Here is a 22,398-nt window from a genome sequence, read left to right on the forward strand (position 1 = left end):
GTCTATGCTTTAGCACCACTATGCAATTCACTTGCTATATAATCAGCTATGGAGTCAAAACAGAAATTTTGCAAGCAACATGTAGCAATTGGAACACCTTATAAAAGTGAGCAATTCACATACTCCCTTTTACAGGGGCAATACAAAATCATATTAATTCCTCTGGTTATTATGTCTTTTAACAGGTGGGTGGTGGTGGTGGTGGTTTTGTTTTTTGTTTTTTAAAGAAAAAGACTGGCTAGGTCTGAAACTATTCTGCTACTTAACTTTGGCAAAGCCAGAGACCCTAGAGGGAGGATAAAGCAGGAGTCTTCAAATGCTTAAAAAGTTCTTTTGTAAGATAAAATACCAGCTGTTCAGTATGACCAAAGATGGATAGGCCAAAAGTCTGGGCATCGGGTTACAGGGAGGACAAGTGTGGCCAATTATTTGGAAATTCTTTGTGCGTGATTTTGCAACAGGACTTTGACCTAGGTAAAAAAAGTAAAACTCATTGCTGGAAAACAATCATTTCCACTTCTTTTTATTTATTTTGGGTATCAGACTAAGTCATACTCATGGTAGACTAAGTCATACTCATATCTGTATGATTTACTGTGTTCCAGCTTATAGAGTTTAATTTTAAATTATTTATATTTATATGCTTTTATTATTGCATATGTCTGTAATTCTGGTCTGTGACCATAATAAATCAGTCCATTCATTCATGATAGACCATTGCTTATTGACTTCTGTGGGTCTGCTTTGTGTTGGACGCCACCTTTTAAGTCTCTTTAGGCTTCCTTTTCAAGTAAGGTCCTCCTCCTCCTTGTATTATTATTATTATTATTATTATTATTATTATTATTATTATTATTATATCAATAATACCCTGCCCATCTGGCTGGGTTTCTCCAGCCACTCTGGGCAGCTTCCAACAGAGGACTAAAAACAGAATAAAACTTCAAACATTAAAAACTTCCCTAAACAGGGCTGCCTTCAGATGTCTTCTAAAAGTCAGATAGTTGTTTGTTTCCTTTACATCTGATGGGAGGGCGTTCCACAGGGTGGGCGCCATTACCGAGAAGGCCCTCTGCCTTCTTTAGAAATAATTGTTCAGCCACTGACAAAACTTTAGAATATTAGAACTTGATTTCGTCTTCTGATCAGCTCTTTAATATTATACACATAAAAATAAAACACAACAATAATAATGTAGTCAATTGCCTTATCTTTCCTTTGTGGTCATCAATCTGCTTAATTTCAGCTTTGTGGAAAAGATATCAGATCTACAGCACAGTGCTTTGAGATAAATAATGTAGAATGTCACTTTTTGTAAACAGAGGCCACATTCACACAATAAATTTGAAGTCTTGTTGTGCCAATTTTACAGTCTGCCCTAGAGAATCCTGGGAACTGTCATCTGCTAAGGGTTGTGAGGTGGCCTCAATTCCACCCCTCCCACTTCCCGAGCTACAATTCCCAGAGTTTCCTGTGAAGAAGGAGTTCTTGTTAAACCACTCTCGGAATTGTAGTTCTATAGGAGGTGGCCTACTAACAGCCATCAGCACTCTTAACAAACTACAGTTCCCAGGGTCCTTTGCGAGGGGGGAGCCATGACTGTGGTATAACAGTGCTGCAAATCCATGGCACCAGGTTGAGGAAAGCTGAGATACAGTGATAGGGAATGTTTCACCTGTTCATTCCTCCTTGTAATTCAGATAATAAAGGCACAGAATCTATGTGCTATGGACAAGTGACACTGCTTTCCCTTCAACATTTCTCCGATAAAAATAGGGATATCCCATTCCATTACAACAACAACAGTTTTATTATTTATACCCCCAGCCCCTCTGAGCTTCTTCCAACATATCATTCCCTCCAACATTTCTCGGATGAAAATAGGGATGTCCTATTCCATTATTATTATTATTATTATTATTATTATTATTATTATTATTATATTTATACCCCGTCCATCTGACTGGTTTGCCACTCTGGACTGCTTTCAACATAAAAACATAATAAAACATTAAACATTTTTTTTTAAAAAAAAAAACTTCCCTATACAGAATCCCCTTCAGACGGCTCAGGGGTCAGATAACTCCATACCCTCCAACATTTCTCCAATGAAAATAGGGACATCCTAAGGAAAAGCGGGACATTCCAGGATCAAATCAGAAACCAAGATGGCTTCTGTAAATCTAGAACTGTCCTTGGAAAATAGGGACACTTGGAGGGTCTGAACATATATATAAAAAAAACATAATAAAACATGAAACATTAAAAATCTTCCCTATACAGGGCTGCCTTCAGATGTCTTCTAAAGGTTGTATAGTTACTTATTTCCTTGGCTTGGGGGTCGCATAACTCCATACCCTCCAACATTTCTCCAATGAAAGTAGGGACGTCCTAAGGAAAAGTGGGACATTCAGGGATCAAATCAGAAACCAGGACAGCTTCTGTAAATCCAGGGCTGCCGCTAGAAAATAGGGGCACTTGGAGAGTCGGGCACAGCTTCACTGCACATTTTTCGAAACAAAAAAAAAAGCATATACTGATTCCCATGTTCATCTATATTTGAAGAGATTGTGAAGTTACAGTTACATGATACCAAAGGTGCAGAACAATTTCAAACCAACTCAGATTACACATTGAAGAGATTTGTCAGTCTTTTTGCAACGAGCAGATATTATTTTTCATCATTCTACCTGTTTTGCAAGTTTTGTGTGTATTTTTAGAATGCTTGCCCTTTTCACTTGGAAGATAAAGAACTTGCTCAACGTTCTCAGCCGTATAAAATCACATTCAGCTTCACAGTTGTTGAAAAAAGCTCAGCTTTACTTTCAGAGTATGGAAACTCCCCTATAATGAAAGGGGGAACATTAATTTTCTATGTATAGAAAAGATCAGGTCCTTAATAATTCTGAATTAACACTTTCTTCTTTTCTTTTCTAAACACTTTTAATTTATATCCTGCCCTTCAGTGTATGCTAAAAACTCCCAGGTTGCCTTACAAAAGACAACCTGAACACTATGAGTCGGTTATGGTCCCATATACACAATGGAGCTTCATAAATCCATAGAGTTGGAAGGAATTTCTGAGGGTCATCTATAGCCCAACCCCCTGCAATGCAGGATTTTCAATATATGGTTCCCCCATCCAATTTGAAACCATAGCAGACCCTGCTTAGCTTTGCAAGTGTGCTGGCGGCTTTTCTTTTTAATTGCTGCACCACTGGGGGACTTTGAAACTTTATGGTCTATATATATTGCAAGTGATTCTTGCACCAGATTTCAAATTGTCAGCTCATAGCATTGCCATATTGGTGACCTAGAGAACCATTTTCCATGACAGACTGAGCTCCCATTGCTCTGTCTGAGCTCCTGCCAACCTAGAAGTTTGAAAGCACACCAGTTCAAGTAGATAAATAGGTACCGCTGCAGTGGGAAGGTAAATGGCATTTCCGTGCACTCTGGTTTCCATCACAGTGTCCCGTTGCCCCAGAAGCGGTTTAGTCATGCTGGCCACATGACCCGGAAAGCTGTCTGTGGGCAAACACCAGCTCCCTCTGCCTGAAAAGTGAGATGAGCACTGTACCCCATCGTTACCTTTGACTGGACTTAACCATCCAGGGGTCCTTTTTCTTTTAATGCTGCCTCTGCAGAGGCCAAGGCATGACTGTGGCAGTACTTGTCTGCTTCTCTTCTCGCTTACCCCAACCCCAAATTCCTCACCACACGGCAACCAAGGTAGGGGGTGGTTCTGTTAGCACTGTACTGCCAAATGGTAGCCACTGACATTAGTGCCCCACCTACACACAGCTGGTACATACATTGTACACAACTCTACAATGCCATAAGAACTTGCTATATAGTGCTACCTCGGGTTAAGAACTTAATTCATTCTGGAGGTCCGTTCTTAACCTGAAACTGTTCTTAACCTGAGGTACCACTTTAGCTAATGGGGCCTCCTGCTGTACCCGCGCTGCCGCTGCACAATTTCTGTTCTCATCCTGAAGCAAAGTTCTGAATCCGAAGCACTATTTCTGGGTGAGCGGAGTCTGTAACCTGTGGTACCACTGTATAATTCTATCACTAGATTATAAAATGTTTTTAAAGCCTACATTTGAGTTTAAATTTAAATTTAAACTCAGTGGATAGGTCAGTTGGTTAGAGCATAGTGCTGATAATGCCAAGGTTGTGGACTGGCTGAAATGACTGGCAGAATCCGTGACCAGGGGAAAGAGACGGCGGATGAAGACTGGAAGAAATTTAGAATTTATCTTAAGAAACATTGTAAAATTAATGAATGCTAAAATGTTGAAGTTTTGGGAAAAAGGGGATTACAGCTGCAAAAGATTAAGTAAAAGAAAAGAATAAGGGATAATTTGATAAAACCAAGGGGTAGGATTTGCGGAAACAAATTTGGAAATTGGGCTGCAGAAAGGGGAGGTATGGGGAAGTTGGTGAAGTAAGGTTCAAGAAAAAAGGATTTGAAATTATATTTGTTTGTTTGTGTGTTTGTTTGTTTGTATTATATAATGTTTTGTGTTTATAAAAACTGTGAAAAACCAATAATTTTTTTTTTTTTTTTAAAAGGTTTTGGGTTCAATCCCCATACGGGACAGCTGCATATTCCAGTGTTGCGGGGGGGGGTTGGACGAGATGATCCTCATCGTCCCTTCCAACTTAATTCCATGATTTTAAATTACCACACACAGAGACAACACTATGGGATGGAGCTTCGTTAACTATGGAGCCCCAAATTTGGGATCCCCTCCAAACGGCTGACAAATTTTTGCAGGGTTTCATAGCAAAGAAAACACGTTTTGCAAGACATGCCCCCTCACAGCTGAGTATTTGAAATTTCAGGGTTTGTGGTTAATTAAGCTGACATCTGGTTTAGTATAGCAGCTAAGGACTATGAGGAAAAGTTTGAAGCCAGCAAGAGAGAGCTCTGTTACGATTTAGGTTGTGATCTAGGTGACCTCAGGCCAGCTAATTCTTCGTAGCCTCGAGCCCTCATCTGTATTATGGGTACAAGTTATAAAGTCTTTCCTTTACAGGAGCAGCTGCACATGTTACAAAGGAAAAGCTTTAAATACTACAAAACTGCTAATTATTCTGATGACGGCATCTCAATGATCATTAAATGAGGGGTATGGCTTAAAGATGTCAGGGATTTATATTTCACCTCTTTAAAAATAACTACTACCATTGGGCATTAAAGAACTCCAGCAAATATGATTTGCTGGGGGGGGGTTGGGCAGTTAACGGTTAATCTATGGCATGCCAAGTGTGCATATGATTACGACAAAGAATTGGCAGCTGCAGAAGGAAAAGGGCTTGTGTTCTGCCGTTCAAACTTGTCAGTCAACTCATGCCAGTATTCTGGATGTCTGCCTCCCTAGCACACCCTCATTACATGTGTCTGTCTGAGCCGACTCGCTCATCTGTTCAGAGACACACCACATAAGTCGGGAATTCTCTCTCCTCTGTGGGAATTAGATCATAACCCTTCAGAAGCATTTGCCTCGTCGCTCTCCTCCTCCTCCTCTTCCATACGGGAAACCTCTGTGCCTATGTAGTGTTTCTTTGTAGATTTCAAAACCTGTGTGTTTGTTTGATTTCTAGAATGGAAGAAGCTGAACTGCTGAAGGAAAGATTTCAGGCCATAACCGTAAGTACTTCTTCTCTATATCAATCTTTGTGTGTGTGTGTCTGTCTTGTAATATATATTTTAGAAAATCATTATCAAAGCTGCTTAGAGGTTACTAGGTGGCTGGAACGTCTCCCTGTTCTGTATGAAACCCTTCGTTTCTGTCCTTATTTTGTTCCGTTTTGTAGACTACAAACTTTGGGCAGTCAGCAGAATTCTGCGTATGACTTGCATTTATGGCAGGCACATAAATTTGACCATTAGCTTCCAGGCGCTGAATGCCAGAGATATAGGAGTCAGGCAATGTTTTATATCAGGCATATGTGATGCTGTCATTAAGACCAAGTGGCTCAGTGAGTGTGCCTCTGTGCATTAATTTGAAGGACACCAGGTCAGAAAGCTAAGAATGAACTGGAACAAGGAAATTCCATAGTTTAAAAAGAAAAGAAGTACCCTGGGCAATTAATCTTCTGCTTAATTAAATGAGTATTTGTTGGTAGTTCATGGGAACACCAACATATTCTCTCTCTCTCTCTCTCTCTCTCTCTCTCTCTGTGTGTGTGTGTGTGTGTGTGTGTGTGTGTTTTAAAGGAGTATGATATGGGAAATTCAATTCAGTTCACACTATGGTGGAGATATTTTATTCATAAAGAACCCAGCACTTGCAGAAAGTTGTCTCAGAACTGTGCTTTTCTTGAGAGGAAGAATGACAACTAATAGCATTGACGTCTAGCTCCCTATTGATCTGATCTAACCCTCATGCTCTCATCTCATGACAGGTTTGGGCCGGTAGATTATTTCACTGGCTATTCTTTAAGGGCAGAGCTATGATTGGCTGTGGGTGGCATCATAGCACAATAATGATCATGTTCCTTCGGAGCTCTACTAAAGCTAGACGCAACATGCTTTGGAAGAATGAGAAAGCTCTTTCTGACATTTTTGTTTCATGCATGTTCCCATTGCTCCCAGTGCTTCCCTTGCTTACACAACTAAAGAGCTGATGGTTAAAGAACGGAATAAGTAAATTCAGCTGTTCTTTAACTTTCAGGAGCTATTTATTTCACAACCCTTGGTTCAAACTCTTATTTTGTTTCTCCATGAATAGCAAGACTTCTCGCTGGTGAACTGGCATCACTATCAAACGACTCCATAGTCAGGCTTGCAAATGCAATGTACCCATTACCAGCTTAAACTTGGTCGTTCTTTTTCTCAATTCAGATCAAAGCTGGTTTGGGGCATTCCATTCCCCTTTTCAGACCACAAGTGACTTAATTCACGGTGCACAAATATTTGCAGGCTAGTAACTTTTATGGGCTTGTTTGCAAGGTTGTTCACAAGAAACATTCCAGCATCCATAGGAATGTAAAGGATAAATGTTGCTTCCTGCTTTGAGCCTATAGCAGTAGTACAACACTAGACAACTCAAAATAAAAAATAAATCCTTCCTGTAGCACCTTAGAGACCAACTAAGTTTGTTATTGGTATGAGCTTTTGTGTGCATGCACACTTCTTCTTGCATGCACACAAAAGCTCATACCAATAACAAACTTAGTTGGTCTCTAAGGTGCTACGGGAAGGATTTTTTAAAAAAAATTATTTTGTTTCGACTACGGCAGACCAACAACCTGTAACTAGAACTAGACAACTCAGTTGGTCAAGCGCTGTGAATACAGTGCCATCAATACACATGGCTGCTTGATACAATACAAGAGGACAGGTCCCTGCCTTAGACAGCTTGCAGTCCAAAATTCAATATGGAGGAGACAATAGGGGAAAGTATAGGAAAAGGAGGCAGGGGTATACCGAGGGAGAATGCATGTTTGTTTCAATTACATGTATTTAGACTTGGTTACAATAGGATGCGGGCACTTGAGGTTGTGCCAAAGGCTTCATGGGAAAGCTGGGTGTGTTAAGAAGGGGTTTGAAGAAAGAGAGAGGGCCCCAAGAAGGTATGGGGTTTTTTTAGGGGAGGTAAGCTGGTGGGGGAAAGAGGGGGAGCTTTTTCGGGCACCCTAGAAGTAACTGAGGAACCTCACTACAAGAAGCTTGACCAGGCATCTTCATCCACAATCCACTGGAGATGAGAAGTTGGCTTGTTGATTCTGGCTGGTCCTTACATTGTTACATTTTCTAAGCTATTAGTCCCAACATTGGCTATGTTCTGGTACCATTATTTAGCTTGCTGCTTTTGAAAGATTTCTGCTTATATGGCCCTTTAGTGATAATAAATGCAAGTTAATATAGAAAGTGGTTCGATTGAACACATAGATTTCTTGCTAGAAATGAATGAAGCTTTTTTTAATTAAAAAAAATTGGCTGAGAAATGCAACAGCTTTTAAGCTTTAAAAGTGTGTCAACTGACATATATTGAAAGGGGATGGAATAAAGGCTAATGCATTAGTGGAACTTGATAGCTGAATAATAATTCTTTCGTTGCTGGAAGAAGCTCAATTCCTTTCCTCTCACTGCACTGTCAAAGGCCTTTTACATATAATTTTTCTGTTTCGTGAAAGATTCGTAGTAAGAAAGGCAAACAACAAAAAACCCCACTATGCTTCTAGAATTTTCTGTGACTACTAGCCATATCTATATAAGATCCCACATTTCAATGACTGTAGTGAGATGTGGACTTTTGATTTAAACAACAACAGCAGCAGCAGCAGCAGGAAGGAAGTTATTAGAAGGAAGTTATTATTAGAAGGAAGTTCCACTTGTTTCAGTAGGACATATTTTCTTCAGGGGGAATAGGATTGCTTTAGTAGATTGCAATGGTAAAACTGGAGGTTTGGAAAACTGGTATCCCAAACTGTGCTCCAATACACACATTCATGCCATTCCCAGCAGTGGTACCACACACACACACACACACACACACATATATATATATATATATATATATATACACACACACACACACATACATACATACATACATACATATAGTTAGAATTCCTGCTCCATGATTGCAGTCATGGGATTTTTGTCTATCACATGACGGTGTATGTTTTGACTCCACAGAGTGGGAAGTGACAGAGACAGGATGTTTGTGTTACTATGTTCCGTGAAGTGGGACTATTGTCCTTTGTTCTTTTTCTCTTTGCTAGAGAGAGAGGGAGCCATGTTGCAGTGCTCCGTGTGTGTTTATATGTCGCTGTGATATTCGGGCTGAAGAAAGCTTTTGAAGCTCCCAAACGATTGACCAGGAGGGAGGGAACAAGCCAGTCGGGCATGTATCTCTGCCAGGGTCCTACTCGAGAGTAGGAAGAGATCTTAACATATATATGTGCAGGGCGCTAGGGTTTTTTTTAGTTTAGTTTATTTCAATTATGTATCCCTTCACACAACTGAAAGGAGTCCCAAAGCTATTTACAAGAAAATATAAAATTACATGATACAATATCCATAAGTATGCAAAAAATAATAATACTAAAAGTCTTTATCCAGAATAATCAAAAACAAGAATATCACCTCCAACACACTGCTGTGAACATCTATGGCAGGAGTCACTAATGGGCCTGTAGGCACACATGTCTTTCTCTGGCGCCCACTGAGTCCCTTCAACCGCCTCTCTCCTCACTGAAATTCGGCTTGAAAGAAGAATTCTTTGTAGCCGGTAGATTAGACTGAATTATGTGCTCATCTGTGGTACGTGTCTGGTGCCCACAACAGCTTCTCCAGTTTGAAAATGAGTCCACGTGCCCCAAAAGTTTAACGGTCCCTGCAATACAAAGTAGTGGTAGCATTGCCTTACGGAAATCCCACAAAACCTGATGGAACACCTTCTGCTCTCTCTATATTGTACTCCAGTGTAAAACTCCACTACAAATTCATTATCACTTAGGGCATGTCCGGATATACTTAATAATGAGTGGTGATATGTTGCTATATATTCCAATACAGTGGTACCTCGGGTTAAGTACTTAATTCGTTCCGGAGGTCTGTACTTAACCTGAAACTGTTCTTAACCTGAAGCACCATTTTAGCTAATGGGGCCTCCTGCTGCTGTCGCGCCGCCAGAGCACAATTTCTGTTCTCATCCTGAAGCAAAGTTCTTAACCTGAAGGACTATTTCTGGGTTAGCGGAGTGTGTAAGCTGAAGCATATTTAACCTGAAGCGTATGTAACCCGAGGTACCACTATATTAAACTCCACAATTAATCCATTACTTGATCAGGTGCCTCATTTTCACTTTGGGAGGGACCAAATTTATGTTATGTGTGCAGTAAACTAATTCTGGAATTGAGCTCACCTTGTTTTGGTCAGACGTACCGCCTTAGTTTAAGTGCTGAGCTCAAGAGAATCCCATTTGCCAAAAAAAGGGGGGCTGTGCACTGTTCTGATTGGTTGGCCCTCATAGTGATCTTCCCCCACACCCCCTCACCAGATACCCCTAATTTCCTTAGAAGGGAAGTCCAGCCTTCCTGGAGTCAGGAGAGTGAGCAAAGAGAAAAATTAAATTGTCCCTGGATTCGGAGCCAAGAATGTGCCATTCGTTTCTCGAGCGAAAGTGGGGGGAAATCTGAGATCTTTTTGCAGCATCCTGTGAAGGTATATCTGGAGGCATGCTCTGAGTTAGGAAAAAGAGCTCTGTTTGGGAGTTTGCTTTTAATCTACAAAGTCATTTTGATGACCTACTGCACCATTCATGGCCAAATTATTTCAAGGCTCTTAATATAGTGGCATTCAAAAAGAAAGGAAGGCGTGAAGTTCAGAGACTGGCAGCAGGATGTTCTTGAAATCTGGATTAACTGAACTGTTCAAAATTGCTACTGGGGGCGTACCTTAGTAAACAAAGTTTAAAAATGGAACGACAACACCAGCTATCATTCTTCTCTCAGATATGTTCAGCTGTTTCTCTCAGCAAGATGTGGAAGTAGAAGCAGGAGGCCCTGCTAAAAGTATAAACGTTATAAGGATACATGTAAATACAGGCTAGCAAACTATTTACATCCCAAATGCTGTTTATAGTTGCATTATGGGATGTGTGCCAGAAATAACTCCTATCTGCAATGGAGATTATTCCAAGTCTCTAGACAATCATGGGAACAGAGCCCAACCTGGTTGCTAAATTTTCTGTAACTGAAATTACCTCAGTTAACACCACCCTTGCTATTTCTCGCTTGTAAATATGTAAAGAAAACAGAGGCATATTTGGGGACTTGAAAGAATTGCCTCCTGAAATTTGAATTTGTTTCCCTGGTGACTGATAAATGAAGGGAAACAATCGTTTAATAGTTTTGCATGCCTAAACCTTTAATACTAGACACAGCTGGTATATACTAAAAAGAAAATGATATGTTGAAGAAGAACACTGAGATTTGTTCTCAGAAGATAGAGGTGGATTTAAAACTATTTTAGCAATCCTTTCGTCTTCCTAGGGAAACCAGGAAGCTGCAGTTCTGTGAGGTGGCATTCTCTAAATTCTCACTTAACCGCCATCTCCAGGGTTCTTGAGGGAATCCACAACCATTGAAACGGTATAAAAAAAACCTGTTATGTTTGTAGTGTAGATATACCCAGTGACTTCCTTTCCTTTTCATTTTTTCTCTTTGTTAAATGAAAGCAGAAAAAGTCAGACAACTCCCACATCCCCATCTCAAGCACTTCAAATAGCTTCTAAAATCTAAGACCTCATTTCTTACTGCACAATGTTTTCATATTCCAAGATATACTGTACATTTTATTCTCTTTGGTTTTCTACCATTTTTGTAATTCGCAGGACAAGAGGAAACTTCAAGAAGAAATCACTCAGAAACGCCTTAAAGTCGAGGAAGAAAAACTAAAACATCAGCACTTGAAGGTAACCTGCCCATGAGGAGACTCAAATAATTTTCTTCTTTTCTTTTTTGGAAATCCAATGCATAAAAATGTAAGAAATCATCAATAAGAGTACCGACAATTGGCTTATACAGGTGTGTACATCCCTTGATTTCTCTACACTGGATGTCTGTTAGCTCAATATTTGACCTGAGTTGATTGAAAAGCAGTCTTTCCCCAAGCAGGTGCATAAACACACACACACACACACACACACACACACGCGACTACAATTCCCATCAGCCCCAGACAGTATGGCCAATGGTCAGGGGTGATGAGATTTGTAGTTCAAAATATCTGGAGGACATTAGGTTGGAGTATGTTGATATGTGGTGTCACATCTATATTGGCCCATTCACACATGTAAGTAATCACTTGACACATATGTATGTGTGAACCAGTCTGACACAAGTGTCCTGTCTAATCAGTACAGGTCCAGTTACATACATTATTTCCTTCAGAAATCTAAACATTTCTTTAATTTTTGCAGTATGAATGTCATCTTTACTTAGGTGCGCAGGTGAATTTTGAGTTTTACTTGAGTGCATTAGTTAATAATTGTCAGCCTAGGCTCCTTTAAGAGGAAAGGCAATATATAATTTTAATTAATAAATAGCAGCACTGGGCATTTCTTAAAAGACTTGAGTTGTTTAGTGATGGCCAGAAATAACTATTTAGTAGAAGTACAGCTGCACATTTTTCAGACAAATCAAGTCCTCCCTTAAAGAGGGCACGTGTTGCGGTGAGACCTGGCAACCAAACCCTGTGTTGTGGGTGGGTATGGTTGGATAGCCACAACACCCAATTGGTAGGTCCCTTGATGCTGGGTTTAATCAAGCCAATGGGATGCAGGCTAAACGGGTAAAGGGACCTATATATACCTATGCACGTGACCCAGAGCTTCCTCTTTCAGTGCGTGCATCGGAACACCCACCCACCTCTCCCTACTTTTAGGGTTTGTTGCGCTTGACCTTGCTATGCCGTCATGTGTCGTCTGTCATTGGGACAGGGGCACAGTAGGAATTTCCTCACTTGGCTGATTGGCTGTTGCCATTTGGGTTTTGCCTGCCACGTAGCAAATTGTCACAACTTGTAAGGTTGCGGATAGGCACTGGTTCAGGTGATAGGGATGGGGGAGTGGTCTCACCATCCCTATGTGAAGGGTATTCCATTAAAGGAATCCAGGGACTCAGTGGTTTGGTCAACCCTGTGAGGGGGTTGTGCCCGTGTCTGAGTCCAGGGGGAAATCTGGGTGGTGGACATAGCCTGTTCCCGGCTTTCCACCTAACGAGTGTTCACCCTAGGCTGACCTATGCCAGAGCCTATGCAACCACTCCCTTTCTGTAATCAATAAAATTGTGGCCTAAATTCTGCCAAAAACCAAACCAAAATTTGAGCCTTGTCTGAATTTATTTAAGGGGGAGGCTTAAAGGTCTGAACATGCAAAGCATTTTCAATTTAGTATTGACTATAGATTCCATAACAACGGGATTCACCAAAGCATTAAAGAAAAGATTCTTCTAAAATCTTCAGGCAGTAACTTGGTGTATCTGCCAAATGTTTAGTCAATTAACTTAATGGTCCTATATGAAAAGATGTTCTGACCCTGCTTCCCACACACTACAGAAGCACCTACAGATGTCAAACTTGCCAAGTTCCTTGGTACAAAATCCCAATTACTGATGGATCAAATGGGCAGCCTCATATGAAAAGCTGAGCTTTTCAAGGACAGCTTGACATTGCTTGTCATATGAAGAACGAAACAATAAAAAATAAAAACTCACAGTGCTCATTTGTTGACAGTAGTCAAAACAGTGTCACAAAAATCTTGGCACAAATTGTGTCCTGACTAGAGGCTTAGTAGTAGGACTTGGTTGTTGAGGTCAGTTAGAAAGTTCAAGAACTGCAGAAGTCACAAAAAGTGATCTTCAGGTTCTCCATCAGTTCAGCAGTGAAAAGGTTGATGCCGCTGTGGCTGTCATGGCTGGGAGCATTGAGTGTATGCAGCATCACGTACATACAGTGGTACCTCGGGTTAAACACTTAATTTGTTCTGGAGGTCCATTCTTAATCTGAAACTGTTCTTAACCTGAAGCACCAGTTTAGCTAATGGGGCCTCCTGCCGCTGCCGCGCCACCAGAGCACAATTTCTGTTCTCATCCTGAAGCAAAGTTCTTAACCCGAGGTACTACTTCTGGGTTAGCGGAGTCTGTAACCTGAAGCGTATGTAACCTGAAGCGTATGTAACCCAAGGTACCACTGTACATTGAATGCCTGAGCAAGGGTCCCGCGTAGAACTGTATGCCCAGAAGCATCTCTGCAGACAATCTAGAACCCTGACTGTGCAGGGATTGTAGCACCCTGCTTGTGGTTAACGCTTAGCTGGAATGAAATATTCAACGCAGCAATAGAGAAATTAAAATAATAATTTATTTGTCAGACAAATAAATGAGAGGCACAGTGGTATATGGTTACCAAGCTCTGGCCTGGCCTCCTGCCATTATGGCCAGCACTTATATTCCCTTAATCCAGCCCCCTTTGCTCCTCCTGTGGCTGCCTCTGTTCAATCAGCCTGGTTGAATTTCCTATTGGCTGATTGCTATAACCAATTCTAAAAGATACACCCATATCCTCCTGTCCTTATATGGAACACAAAGAGCTATATATTGTTACATCTATAAATGACAAATAAGTAGTAATATATCTTACATGTGTCTCAACAAGGAATCTTAATTACCAGCTCACCTCTTGCCTTCCTTGCCCTCCAAAACAGATGGTTAATAATTTTAAAATTTTATCTTGAACAGATGTCAGAGACCTTGGGTTCATATCAACATTGAAAGATCTCCTTCATTTGAAGGTTTCTAAACAAATGTCTGACAACTAATATATCAGGACTGCTTGGATGGCGTCTCTTGTCTGGCAGGGGGGCTAGACTGGTGGCTGACTTAATTTCAAAATACAACTCTTACAACTATATGAAATCTAGCATTTCTTAAATCCTTTGCATAATTACATCTATGCCAATACACTTAATACATAACACAGGTAGCCTCTTAAAAGGAATAAGGCCTTTGTAAAGTAGAAAAGGAACTCAGTAAAAAGGAACACAGTAAAAAAACCGCTTTAAAAGAAGCCTCTTCAGTTTACACTCCCCCCCTTCTCCAGCCAGTTGCTTTGTTTTCCATGTGCTCTTGGCCTTTTGTCCTGTGGCTCAAGTTTAACGGTTTTATTTTACTATTTACCCATTCCTAATTATGTTTGGTCTATGTAACCTTGTTCTTAACCTGTAATTCCCTTTTTACGACTTTGAGAATTGTTTTCTGCTATAAATCAAAGGGGCCCCCTTGTCTAGGAGGAAAACATTGCCAGTGTTTTCTTAAGCAGCTGGTCTGCCTGGCATGAAACTTTTGAAAATCTTTAAGCTCTCTCTTTAATATACAAGTCCTGATCAAACATTAATAAAATGCAGGCTTATGCCTGATGCCTCAGGATCTCAACTGTGAAGACAGAGCGCTCTGCTCATTCAGCTGGACATGCAAGGAACCTATCCAGGCATTCAGTAAACATGGGTGGATTGAAAAAGATGGAACCTGCTGCTCCCTATCCACACATGTTCACCGCACAGGAAATTTCAGTGTATGGATTAGAAGGGATAGGAGTGGGTAACATGTGTCCTCCAGACATAGCTTAACTACACTTCCCATTACCCCTGACCTTTGACAATGCTTGGTGGACCTGTTGAGGGCCAGAGGTTGCCCAACCCTAGAGTAGAAGAATGACAGCATAACACCTGAAAAGGACTTCTTTGTGTTTTCAGTTATGACAACCATCTAGCAGCCACTACCCTACCCTTATTCATGGGTGCTTATAGCAGAGAAGTTGTGTCCTGCCAAGGACAAAAGGGTCAGCTGTTCTTCCTCTACTCAGAGGTCCAGGATATGGTTTAATATAGCTGTGGCACACCAGCTGCAGAATGATTGTTTGGGAGCCCTTAAGTTGCACGTGCAAATGAGCAACGGCGAATCTTTTTCTTAAGTCATTGAGAATCTGCATTGCCTTTAACCAGTAAGAAGGGGTGCGTGGAGCACTGGAGCTCTGAAAACCAGGAAGCACGTTCCATCAAACTGGTACACTCCTTCTTTTGGACAGCTTCTTGTTTAATTAACATACCCATCGTATAAGCTTGCTTCATCAATTTTTACTGCATCACTTCCACTGTTCATGACCCAGACTGTGTTATGTAGTAGACAGAATTACATAATTTTAACGTCTTCTTGCTCTTAAATGAGGTTCTCATTGCTGTCACTCCCGTGCTTTCCTGTTTTACCCCCATCCAACAGAGAATTTTAATAGTGTTATTGCTAATAAGTATGATTGCGCAAATTATTATACAGGGATTTAGATTCCATTACAGTATTTTGAGAAAATATAATTAAATAAGCTTGAGAGAGGCGTAATTAGAAAGTGATGAATCGCTGTAGGAGCAAGGGTTTTCGTGAGCACGCTGCTCTCCGTACTAAAGAAAGGGCACAACTACTTGCCTACAGATTGCAAAGCTGGAAACAAGGAATCTCCCACCAACATTAGGGCACATCTCGTGGCTAGGTTCCCATGTGAAGTCTCCAAGCACACGAAAACATGCTCGCTTTTGTGGAATAATTCACATAACACGCTTAATGACTGCAGCAATCATTTAATGGGTGTGAGATACAACTCAGCCTCCTTTAATGGCAAATTATGTTCCTTGGATGCTTTGCAGCCACAGGGAAGTGTCGTCGCTGAAACTAGAAAAACCCTGGAGTGGGTCTAGAATATGGTCAGCTATTAGGAATGGTCAGTTGCTGAGCAAGAGGAGAGGAGGAGTTCATAATCGATTGCTTGTGCTCACAGCCCCAACACGACCTCTGTGAAAGGGACAAAAATATAGCAGGAAAAGAACAATGGAGAGGGCATTACTTGACTTTTGCTCTTGGAGTCTTTTCGCATATACAGTGGTACCTCAGAAGTTGAACGGAATCCGTTCCAGAAGTCCGTTTGACTTCCAAAACGTTTGGAAGCCAAGGTGCGGCTTTCGATTGGCTGCAGGATGTCCCTGCATCAGACGTTCAGGTTCCAAAGAACATTCGTAAACCAGAACACTCACTTCCAGGTTTGCGGTGTTCAGGAGCCAAAAACATTCAAGTCGCAAGGCATTTGTTCAACCAGGGTATGACTGTATATCGTTTTGTAAAGGAGGGTTATCCAGTGTGTAAATGAGGGCGGTTGAAATGGAAGTGGCATCATCTTTGGCCATATTTCCATGACAATTAAAAAGGTTTTTTATTCTCTCAGACTTCTAGTGGGAACTAATGGGACTGTGCTGTTATGATGTTGAGGAAGGCTTTGACATTCGCTGCAATATTTTGATGGGAATGGGCTTTGATAATTGCTGTCAGATGCTGCTCCATATTGTGTTTTATTGTATGTTGTTTTAGTTGTGTTATACTGCAGTTTCTTTTTAATGTTGTTACCCACTTTGGAATCGCAAAAAAATATATAATTGAACAATCAATCAATCAAAGCTCTTTACCAATGAATTTCAGGGATATGAGAAGGCAATGGTGAACATTATTATCAGACCAGTTGTTGGTTGACTGCCATGGCTCTGTTAGGCAGCTAAATGCTACATTAAGACCTCAGCTTTCGTGGCTACCTTTCCCCAGTTTGAGAGTGGAGAGAGCTGGAATTGCAGTTGCTATGCAACTATGGAATACATTCCTTAACTCCTTCAGGGCAGCTCAGAGATGCTTAGAGACCACGTCCTTTGGTTGCCCAGCAAACCCTATATGTGCTTGCTAAAAATAAATGAGAACTGTGCCAGGACTGAAACTCTGGCAGGAACAGGTTGGCATCACTAGTAAAAGAGAACAATGCTGCAAGGGAAAACAAAAGCCAAAAATACAGAAGTAATTATCTGTGATTCTAATGGCAGGCCAAGTCCAGGTGGCATATCCCTGGAAGGAGATGGGGGGAAATAGGCCTTAGGGATGCTATCTCCATTTTAATGACAAACAGGAGGGTCTTGCAGTATATTTTACAGGTCCTCTTCATTTGTTATGTCCTTTATCCTAACTAATGAGTGAAATGTTCTCACTGAGTTCCAGCTCATAAAAAGAATGTACTTGACTCTTTTAAGAAATTGGTGTTGTGGCAGAAGAATCTGTCTAGAACCTTAAAAGGGAACCTTTTAGATATTTACCTCTTAAAGCACTGTAGGCACATGTGAAACTTCAAGCAGCATTTACTTCACATTATGAAACGGTTGGCTCCTGAGGAAGTATTGTGGGAAGTATTTGCTTCCAGACATGCCTGGAGCCTGATGGCAGAGATTCATGCTATCTAATGCCTCGGTGCCAATAATATGGTGGAATGTGAACCACGCTAGACAAATGTAGCATGCCATCGCTGAGGCCATTCTGAGAATCTTATCCCATCATGCTGTGTTAGTAGCCTCTGTTTGGCATGATATACTTGCAGCACCTAAGAAGCCACTCCATAAAAGAGACATCCTCTCTTTTTGAACCTCCTTTTTACAAGTTCCCCTAGATTCCTGGTTTGAGGGCCACCCAAGGAAATTCCTACAAAAGCAGCCCACGGTTAAGACTATTTCTGTACAAGTAGCCTCACATTGGAAAGGGGAGGAGAAAAGAGGAGGATGGCAGAAAGCAGATTGTTTGTCATGGAGCAAGAATTAAAGATTAAATATAATCATTCAGATGATCTGCTCATGAAGCCAAGATATGAGCCTTTGGGTCATGTACATAGCCCTTTCAAACCTTCCTTTACTTGAGGTGGCAATCAAACCAGGAAGTCTCTAACCATAGTTTCCCATTTCATCCAAACCAGGAAACTATGGCTTCAGAACAGGATACTGAGCCACCTTCAAACCATGGGTTAATATCCTGGCTTGTTCCACACTCTTGACTACAGTTTCCCTGTGGAAATGAATGAAACAGGAACCTATTCATTAATGGAAGGCTTCCTGGCTTTTTCACTTGTTCAAAGGGGTTGTAAAGGCAAAGGTAAAGGGACCCCTGACCATTAGGTCCAGTCGTGGCCGACTCTGGGGTTGCGGCGCTCATCTCATTTTATTGGCCAAGGGAGCCGGCATACAGTTTCCGGGTCATTTGGCCAGCATGACTAAGCCACTTCTGGCGAACCAGAGCAGCACACGGAAACACCGTTTACCTTGCCGCTGGAGCGGTACCTATTTATCTACTTGCACTTTGATGTGCTTTCGAACTGCTAGGTTGGCAGGAGCTGGGACTGAGCAATGGGAGCTCACCCTGTCGCGGGGATTCGAACCGCTGACCTTCTGATCGGCAAGCCCTAGGCTCTGTGGTTTAACCCACAGCACCACCCACGTCCCCAAAGGGGTTGTATGCATAGCCAAAAGGCTCATTAAGCTGAATGAAACTTCTGAATGTCACCACTGAGTGACCACCTCTTCTTCAGCCTTGCAGATGCATATCTGGCCTGTGGTAAAACAATTTGGTTGTTCATCAAGGTGGAGCCAATGCATGCTTGATATGGGAATTTGTGCCAGATGTGTGGCAGTCGAAGGAAACTGGTAATGAGATTCTTTTAAAATATGTTAATATCTGTAGAAAAAAGCTCTGCGTGAGAAATGGCTCTGGGATGGATTAAATACTCTGACTCCAAAAGAACAAGAAGAAATGCAAAACCAGAATCGAGAGGATCAACAACGGATGAATGAGCTGGAACAAAATATCCTCAGGTACAGCACAAATTCTTCTTTTTATTTCTCGGTTATTAAAAGCTATGTGATCAGACCACTTTTCTATTCTTAATGGGGATTATTGTCTCTGGGGCCAGCTATTTGCCTTCTGCTGTTTCAGTAATACAGCCAAAATTTTCCCCAAAAAACACCTTGTTTTAAAACATCATGTTATGGATATGCTGCAAGTGGGTGAGATTTGACCATGTTTTTAAAAATAATTACTTGAAATTGGCAGCAACTGAGCATTTTAACATTTCAAATGGCACTTCAGTCCCTGGTATCTTCAGGTAGGACTGAGAACAACTGCTTAAAATCCCGTAGAACCACACCTAGTCATTACAGAGAATGCAGAGTTGCATAGGCCAATTTCTGACTCAATATAAGGCAGCTTGCCATGTTCCTGTGACATTTCGGATAGGACAGAGTTTTTAAAATTCTGATGTTCAACTAACCTCACCTGGTCAGACCTCACCTGGAGTACTGTGTCCAGTTCTGGGCACCACAATTCAAGAAGGACACTGACAAACTGGAACGTGTCCAGAGGAGGGCAACCAAAATGGTCAAAGGCCTGGAAACGATGCCTTATGAGGAACGGCTAAGGGAGCTGGGCATGTTTAGCCTGGAGAAGAGGAGGTTAAGGGGTGATATGATAGCCATGTTCAAATATATAAAAGGATGTCACATAGAAGAGGGAGAAAGGTTGTTTTCTGCTGCTCCAGAGAAGCGGACACGGAGCAATGGATCCAAACTACAAGAAAGACGATTCCACCTAAACATTAGGAAGAACTTCCTGACAGTAAGAGCTGTTCGACAGTGGAATTTGCTGCCAAGGAGTGTGGTGGAGTCTCCTTCTTTGGAGGTCTTTAAGCAGAGGCTTGACAACCATATGTCAGGAGTGCTCTGATGGTGTTTCCTGCTTGGCAGGGGGTTGGACTCGATGGCCCTTGTGGTCTCTTCCAACTCTATGATTCTATGATTCTAACAATAATAAAACAAGGAATCAAAGTTGCCAAAACTGTTTCGACATATTTGCATTCCCTCTGTTGCAACACCCCTACTTCAGTATGAATGCTGGTATCGCAAAGTGTTGACATTCATATTGGTAGAGTAGAGCTCAAATCTTGAAGTAAAGAATTTGAAATTGTTTTTTTTAAAAAAAATTCTTTCTTCTACAGAATGTGGTTAGTTTCGAATTCAGCAGAAGTACAGTCATACCTCGGGTAACAGACGCTTCAGGTTGCGCTTTTTTCGGGTTACAGACCGCCGAAACCCAGAAGTACCGGAACGGGTTACTTCCAGGTTTCGGCAGTCGCGCATGCACAGAAGCTCTACATTGCACTTTGCGCATGTGCAGAAGCACCGGATCGCAACCCGCATGTGCGCAGATGTGCCACTGTGGGTTGCGAACGTGCATCCCACACGGATCACGTTTGCAACCCAAGCATCCACTGTAGTTATTTTCCATATTCCATTCAGTCAACTTTAAAGTGCACTCAGGGGTGTAGCTAGCTGCTCCAGCACCCGGAGCGGCGGGGGCGGGCAAACTGCCCACGAGGGGGCTGCAGCAATCCGCGCATGGGGGTGCCGCACGGGGTGCCGTGGCAATCTGCCCACAGAGTCCGCCTGGTGGATGCAAGCTCCGCAATGCCATTTCGGTCAGTGCAGGGGCCCGAGCCACCACGTCACTCCCAGAAGAGATGCATGGCTTGGGGGCGCTGCAGGCCAGGCCTTGCGGTAAGTGCTGCCCCCCCACATTGTGCCATATTGTCACCCCCCTCAAGGATGACACCCAGGGTGGTCCGCACCCCCCTTCCTACAGCCCTGAGTGTACTACCTGGTCTACATGCCTGAAGTGTGCCTCTCTGCCTGAGGTGCCCTAATCACCTCGCAATCAACGCAGGTCTCTCAGCAACCATGGAAACTGGTTTCCCACATGCTGTGAGTAGGAAGGATTTGGAGCGTGGAATTAGCATCAAAAGAAACCCCTGTAATGTTGTTACCAAGGAGCACACAACAGCACCTGTTTGGATCCTCTGTGGTCTTATTAGAACTTTCTCGGCAAATTCTTTAGGAAAGAATTCTTTAGAAGCCAAACACCTTAGAAACCTCAAATCCTATCCAAGGCTCAGTACATAACAGTGGGCAGAGCTGAAAACAACATTGGCCGACGCTGGTGTGATTTGGAGTTGCCCCACACATTACACAATGCATTTTCAGTCCTGTGCGTGTACATATATACGTGGCAGGAATTTGCGGCCGGTAGATGATACGAACAAGAGAAGATGTGTACCTGTTGTGAGCATGTGTTGCCTTTCTTACATGTACAGATTTAGGCCTGGATGAGGCCTCTACATGGCAATGGGGAGGGGCACCACCCACCTCCCTTCGTGTAGTGCTGTTTCCCCTCCTCACTCCAGCCTGGATGAAAGATTATTGACTTTTAAAACATAATTTGCTTTGTTTGCCCGCTTTTTCTTTTTTATTAATTTTTATTCTGACCTTTCACATGCAGGACTCCTCCAAATTGTTGTCACTCCCAGAAAGTCTGTTTTGATGCATATACCCCCCCCCCACACACACACACAAAATAAGTACCCTGCCTTTTGTTGGAATAGATGCCAACCGATTCCCAACCAAATGTCATCCGTACAAAACCAGAAAGGTTATCTGACAAAAGAGATTCCGTTAACTCCTGGATACAGATAATCATGTAGCAAATTAGATGCTACATGGGGTGGGGACAGGGACAAGCAAATACCACTTTACTCAGTATTGATTGCATCAGGTCCTGTTCTACTCTGTTGGCTCATTTACCGTGACTGAATAACTGCTAACTCTTCAGTACTATTTCTCACCAACGATGCTGTGCGTCTTCTTTTTTTCTTAAGCAGCGTTGTCAAATCATCCATTTTTGGATTGATTTGGCTGCTAAAAACAAGTATTCATGCCCAAGCTGAGTGAAAGTATTTCTGTCCATTTCCAAGAGAATGTGAACTGCAACTCCTGGAAATAATACATTGTTCTTGACATTCAACTTTTATGAAGTACCAACCTGACAAAAAGATGCTGTTCAAAATACAAAATGGAAAAACCCTCTCCCTCACCGCACTGCTCCATTCAGTGTTACACAGGGGCAGACAAGAGCAGAGCTTTCCAA

General features: G+C 41.9%; 1 protein-coding gene across 2 annotated transcripts in view; it reads left to right on the forward strand.

The window, feature by feature from the left end:
• Positions 1-22,398, forward strand: part of PALMD (palmdelphin) — a 64,983-nt gene that overhangs the window by 32,093 nt on the left and 10,492 nt on the right. Inside the window, exons 2-4 of one of the 2 annotated variants that reach the window (XM_082227918.1) lie at positions 5,617-5,662; positions 11,361-11,441; positions 19,108-19,238. In XM_082227918.1, coding sequence (XP_082084044.1) covers positions 5,618-5,662; positions 11,361-11,441; positions 19,108-19,238 — 257 coding nt within the window. In that variant the 5' untranslated portion in view covers position 5,617. Of the gene's footprint in view, positions 1-5,616; positions 5,663-11,360; positions 11,442-17,250; positions 17,345-19,107; positions 19,239-22,398 lie in introns of those variants that run through there. The other variant, XM_082227919.1, reaches the window with a different exon arrangement.

Source organism: Podarcis vaucheri, assembly GCF_965113315.1.
Source record: "Podarcis vaucheri genome assembly, chromosome: 6".
Lineage (NCBI taxonomy): Eukaryota > Metazoa > Chordata > Lepidosauria > Squamata > Lacertidae > Podarcis > Podarcis vaucheri.